The following is a 6,000-nucleotide window of genomic DNA, read 5'->3' as shown; positions in this document are numbered from 1 at the left end:
TGCCGTCAATCAGTAGGATCAGTTTTTTCCTTCCAAATTACAGTGAAACATTTGTGTAAAAAGTGCAAGTGTACGCGCGTGTGTGTGTTTGTGTAAGTGTAAAATCTCCGACGGTATTTCAGTAACATCCTTGCTGTGTTGCTCCTTTTGCAAGTACATATACCAAAAGGGACTGAGAAAGGGTAACGCTTGCAGGTAGCTGCGTAACCGAGTACGTAACGCTTGTTAACTACCAACTTTCAGGTCGCATAATAATGGATAGAATTTGGATAACATTTTTGCTATTGATTATCGCCATCATTTTCGGGCAAACGAGTAAGTACATCAGCAAAAAAAAAAGTTCTGCGTTGAGCAAAAGCACACTGCTTATCCGTTATGTGTTTACCATCGTGCTGCTCTGTCCGCTCACCACCATTCGGTCCAGTCCATCCTGGTGTGGGAAGAATAAAATGGAGATGGGAAAATAAATAACTGAAGATGGAGGTTACGGACCAGGGTGCAAGGTTTACCTTCCCCAAAAGTCCCTCGAGGTTATTTCGATTCTGTGGTGAGCGGTCAGCATGCCAGTGGTGAGACTCATCCCACATACAAAACACACACACACATACAATCACATCCTAACAAATACATACATAAGCATACGTGAGAATAGCATCCTTCTGTGTTATCTTTCATTCACTCGCGCCTTCGTCCCGAACGGGTCCCTGCAATCATTTTCCCCATTTTCAACAGTTGAACTCACAGCAAAGAGTCTTTTCTTGAGTGGTGTTCTAAGGATACAGTGGTACGTCTTATCGTTCTTCCGTTTTTTCCCTCGGTCGCTATGGTTCTAGCAAGTTTTTTTGTTTGCTGCCTTGGTCACCTCTTGGAAATCCGTAGGAGTCAACTTTCATTTTCTCTTCCTCGATAGCAACATAGAGGCTTCTGGTTTTGCGCTTGATGGTGAGTGTGTATTTATTTTTTGTTTTTTTTTCTTCTTTGGTCGACTCCTGAACGAGTGATAAAAATGCCTTCAATCTGGAGACAGCAATACTGTAAAGCACCGTGTACACATATGGTAGGGGAAAAAACAACCCTGAACCGATGATCGCTTGAAGGGTTAGAGTATGATAAGCGCGGAGCTGTGGGCAGAACAGTGACGCGGGTGATGCATGTGACGTGTCTGACTGACGTTCCCTTCGTTAGACAATCGATTGTACCTTGTATAATATAATGGTGGCGTCGTGCTACAGTTCATGTCCTTATCAGCGGTTCGTCGTACTTATCTTAGCATCGTTTTCTTTGGCGCTGTCTAACCAACGGATCCTTCCATTGCCTCATCCACCATGGACAGGACAGCTGAGAGGTGTGACGTGTATTCTTCCATTAGTTTATCTTGCGGTTCAGGTGTTCCCGCAAGTTCCGCAGGTCGTTCCCTGCAAGAGCGAAGGTGTGTTCGCAAGCTCCACTAGAGCCAAGCTGGTGTAGGCTCAAACACAAAGAAAGAAGCGGTTAGGTGCTTCCCTTATCCCTTTGCTCGTTAGACATGCCATTGTTACCTTTGACGGGGTGGAATATTTTGTTGATCATCAGTCCGTTCGTTTATGTAGTTGGTGAGAGTACGGGTAGTGGCGTGCACATATACTCGACAACGATTCCCCCACTGAAATCCACCCGAGAAGAATGTCAATACTGTTAACATAATTTTTATCCTTTTTTAATCGTTGCCTCAACCAACGCCGAGTTTGGTGATTCTTTAACTGTAAAGAGATCGAGTGCTACTTGGAAGAAGATTAAGATTAGCGTATGTAAATTCAATATTGTTCCACCTAATTTAATTGTTTGCTTTCGAAAATTTACTTTTAACTGCAAAATAAGTTACTTTGAAAAAAAAAAAAATGCGCACCAGTTTCTTGAGATATAGAAACTAATAACTAGAAATCACTGTTATCAACTAGCTGATATTGTTTTCTAACGCTAGCTTAAATGTCTTGGCAGATTGAGCCGTGGAAGTAACAGGATTTCTTGGATTTTCCGAAAAAAATCTTTGCATGACACAAACAAAACAAAACAAAGAAACTCGTTCCGGTTGGAATTCGTATTTACTTATGCCGTGTTGATGCCATTGTCCTATGGGGATGATCGTTATCACCACCACCATTTTGCTAACGATTGTCACTATTGGACCGTACCCACCCCACCCCGCTCTTGTGCGTACTATCAAGCACCACATTGTTGTCAACATTGATGGTTGCTGCGGGAGGTTTATTTTAAAACTGAGGCTACTATGCAGCAATGTCGCTCGGACCGATGTTGTGCTCGCCGGAGGTGGTAGGTTGAAGGTGAACAAGGTGAAGGAAAGGGAAGAAAGTTTACTTGTTAATCATACTCATTTATCATCCAGTACCTATCAATCAGTGGTGCTTGTCGCGCAGACTGTTATGATTATCACGATTTTAGTAATGAGGAACAAACAACTGGAATGGGGAAGCAGGAGGTGGAGATAAGCTGCGGAACGGGTTTAGTGAAGGTATCGTAAATGAGATGATGTGTTAACCGAAGGAAGAAGCAGGAGAAGAAAGCATGGAGGTTTTGAAGGGTAAAAGACGTTGTTTTAGCAAACTTTCCACAATCGAACCGGCAGTTGTTCTTTTTCCACATTCTTGGGGCCGACGTGCTAAGTAATGCAGTGATGGCAAAAGCGAACGATTGTAACTTTTCCGATTCTAGAAAAGCAACATTTTTCCATCCCTGCACCCTTTCCCGCGCTTCATAATGTCCTACTTGCCCCGGAAACAACGCTTCTGGGCACAACATTGTGACGAGATATCCTACGAGCAACAGTGGAAGTTTTGTTCCTGTTTGTTTTTTGAGCTCATCCTCCAAGTGGAAAATGGAATTGTTACGCGTATCATTCACACATATACCCGCACACACATACGCGCGCGCACGCGCTTGAAATATGTTTTGCGAAAAAAAAATCAACGTTACCCAATTTCTATCATATTGTTCTCCGTGCCAGAGAGAAACGGTTTCTTTCCATTTGCTATAAGAAATCCATCGAACGGTTTTGTCTTTCTTTTTGTTGGAGCTGTCTGCGAAAATCATGGAGCATATCTCAACCTCTAATGGTGGTGATAATGGTAAGAAAAGAAGAATTTTCCCCACAAGTATCAGTTTTTCTTTGTTTTTACCCGCAGTTTTCTCTCGCGTCACTTTATCCCGTTTCATCACGTGTTAGTGTTAAGATGAGGCTTTTAAATATATATTCTTCGGAAGTTTGATCATACTACAATTTTTTTTTTCATTGGTTAAATTTTTTGACCCACATCAAATGTTTTCTACGTCGGTTATGATAAATATTGCTCTAGAAAATATCAAACACATATACTACGTACAAGGGACTTTATATTTTGGAATGAGTTCAAAGACTTTTCCCGTGCTATTGCGGTTGTTTAATATAATTTTAGTTGGTAATGTAAAACTTCTCCTAAACATGTTATTTATAATATTATAAATAGTATAACTCAATATTATAATATAAACTCAGTAATCGACACCGCATAAAAAGGCTAGAAATACAATATTGCTCACAATATGATGAATATGAACGATATGAATTAATAGCAATAACCAATGTCTGCCCACAACAGCTATTACAAATACTTAAAGCTTCAAAATCAAAAGTCATTTTATGGATGATTTGAAAATGGATTATTATGATTTGATCAATTGTTCATTGGTACTGTCTGCTGTTATTCAATGCGGACAGTATACCGATTTGACCAGGTAAGTGTTTCGCTATACTTGAAATCATATGGAACTTATCACAAAGTTTCTACAGATGTATGCAAATTTAGTTGTATGCTTCAAAATTATTCTGATTATTACCTTTTTCAGTGATCATGTCTATCCGACGCTAACCATCAATCAACTACTTCAATCATGAGCAAATGAGTCTTGTGAAACTTGAGTCTTGTGATTTCGGAATAAGTTTGTGATTTAAGAAAACAATGTGAAGTTATTAGTGCCGTTCGTTTACCTAACCATTCACTAGTTTACTTTTTCAAGAGCTGTTTAGTGAATCGTATGTGTCTTAAATAGTATTATGGTCTGTGTTAAGTGAAATATCAGTGCGATCGTTTGAATTTGTGTGTTTATGAAAAAAGTGCATTAATATGTTATGAAAAACGTTTGGTACACCAAATTTTAAGTACGGATGCAAGTACAATACATTGCGTTGATGAAACTCTTAACACTAAAACAAATTGAAATTTAATTTAAACTTATACTTAAATGTCAATGTGTTTCAGACTGGTGTCTCAGAGCCTGATTAAAAAGAAAAAAAAGATTATAGTAGGGAGAAAATTCTAGCCACTTGCAGCGTAAATCGTGCAGAACAGTGCATTATGGGAATGCGAGATGAGCAAGTATACATAACCTTTTCCGGGAGCAACAATTTTTCGCTCGTTGAATGCTCTGGCTGCTGTTTACGGTGTGGAAATATATATACACTTTTTTATAGCATTGGTGTACGGTTGTTGTGAGTAATGGCAAATGCTTGTGCGAGTATAGTTCTGGATGCTTTTGAAAAGTTGGACCATAGCCCAGTCAGGTCATTCGCTAGTCGGTACGGGTTGGTACGACAGCTCTAACCTGTTGCGAGAGTAAGTACAGGATCGGTCCTAACAAACTGTACGAGCAACAGCGCGTTAACGACAATTGCAAAGCTAGAGTGCTGTCCATTTGCGGCATAAAAAGCAGCAAGAGTTGAATGAAACAAAGTGACGATAAAATTATCTATTTGACTTGATAAGCTCTCTTTCCTAGAAGTGTTTTTTTAACGAGAGTATAGTACTGAGACTGGTTGGAGGCCTGTCAGCTGCCATGGCGTCTAGTTGAAGGTTGCTGCCTGTCGTAGGTAATAGTGAAAAATCATGATCTTTTTCCCGAAACAATATAAATGAACTGTATTGATATTAAGTTAATATAATAATACTACTGTGTCGAAAAGTTAATGTGATTAAGGTGATTTGATATCGAACTGCGCGTGTCGAAAGAATTGGCTGATGGCAGAAAGTTGATTTTTTTGTCAATAGTTGTATCTTTGACTTTGACTTCCCTGTCAACGTGCTGGGAGATCATCAACCTCAGCCGACGAAGCACACGTCCAAACAATTAAGGATTCGGTGTTAAATAATTGTCGATTTACGGCTAGAGGATGATTCGCTGATGATATTGGAATATCGAAAGGATCTGTAAATACAATTTTGAAGGATGTTTTGGGCCTGAAACGCGTGAAGTCTCGGCCGGTACCGAAATCGTTGTATTGTATTGAAAAAAGGCGTCACGTTGAAGTATGTGAAACAATGCTATCTGACTAATCTATAACGTTTTGAGACGATCTAACAGATTAAGTAGATATGCTACACCACAATAAGGACTGAACTTAAAACCATCCCTGAAAATGATTATAATAACTGTTTCGAAGATTGGAAAATTCGTTGGCAGAGGAGCATTGTAACGTTTTTAATAGAGCGTTTTTTAAGTACTTTTTTAAGTTACTTTATTTTTTGGGCACAGTAGTATTTCCCAATGTATTTGTGATAATTCGGCACATTTGGCATATTTAACATGTAAAGAGCAATTGATTCAAATTTCAATTCAACTGACTCTAAGATTTTATAGCGATTATGGCCACCGATTGAAAAAATGGATTGAATACGGCAAGAAACGATACGCATTTATACATTGCAAATTTCCATTATCTCATAAAGATGACTAAAGTACTTATATTCTCTCTACGATGCATTGAATAGGCATGTCGAAACATTTATTTAAAATTTTATGATTTATTCTGAATTCTAATTCAAGAAAATATTTCTAATCGCTTAAAAACTCATACTTCTCATAAACAGCGAAAATATTGAAAAGAATTACAACGTGAGATTGCAACTTATTATTATTCTACTCTTATAATAGTTGCCCATGACATTTTCATCAGTTTTCAACAAAAATGTC

General features: G+C 38.7%; 1 protein-coding gene across 1 annotated transcript in view; it reads left to right on the top strand.

Annotated features, from left to right (window-relative positions):
- The first annotated feature begins 254 nt into the window (after positions 1-254).
- LOC128708094 (uncharacterized) overlaps positions 255-6,000 on the top strand; it is a 100,042-nt gene continuing 94,296 nt past the window's right edge. The window contains exon 1 of the mRNA XM_053803056.1: positions 255-315. Coding sequence (XP_053659031.1) covers positions 255-315 — 61 coding nt within the window. The remainder of the gene's footprint in view (positions 316-6,000) is intronic.

The sequence above is a fragment of the Anopheles marshallii genome, chromosome X, assembly GCF_943734725.1.
Source record: "Anopheles marshallii chromosome X, idAnoMarsDA_429_01, whole genome shotgun sequence".
NCBI classification, from domain to species: Eukaryota; Metazoa; Arthropoda; class Insecta; order Diptera; family Culicidae; genus Anopheles; species Anopheles marshallii.
This window is presented reverse-complemented; position numbering and strand designations above follow the sequence as displayed.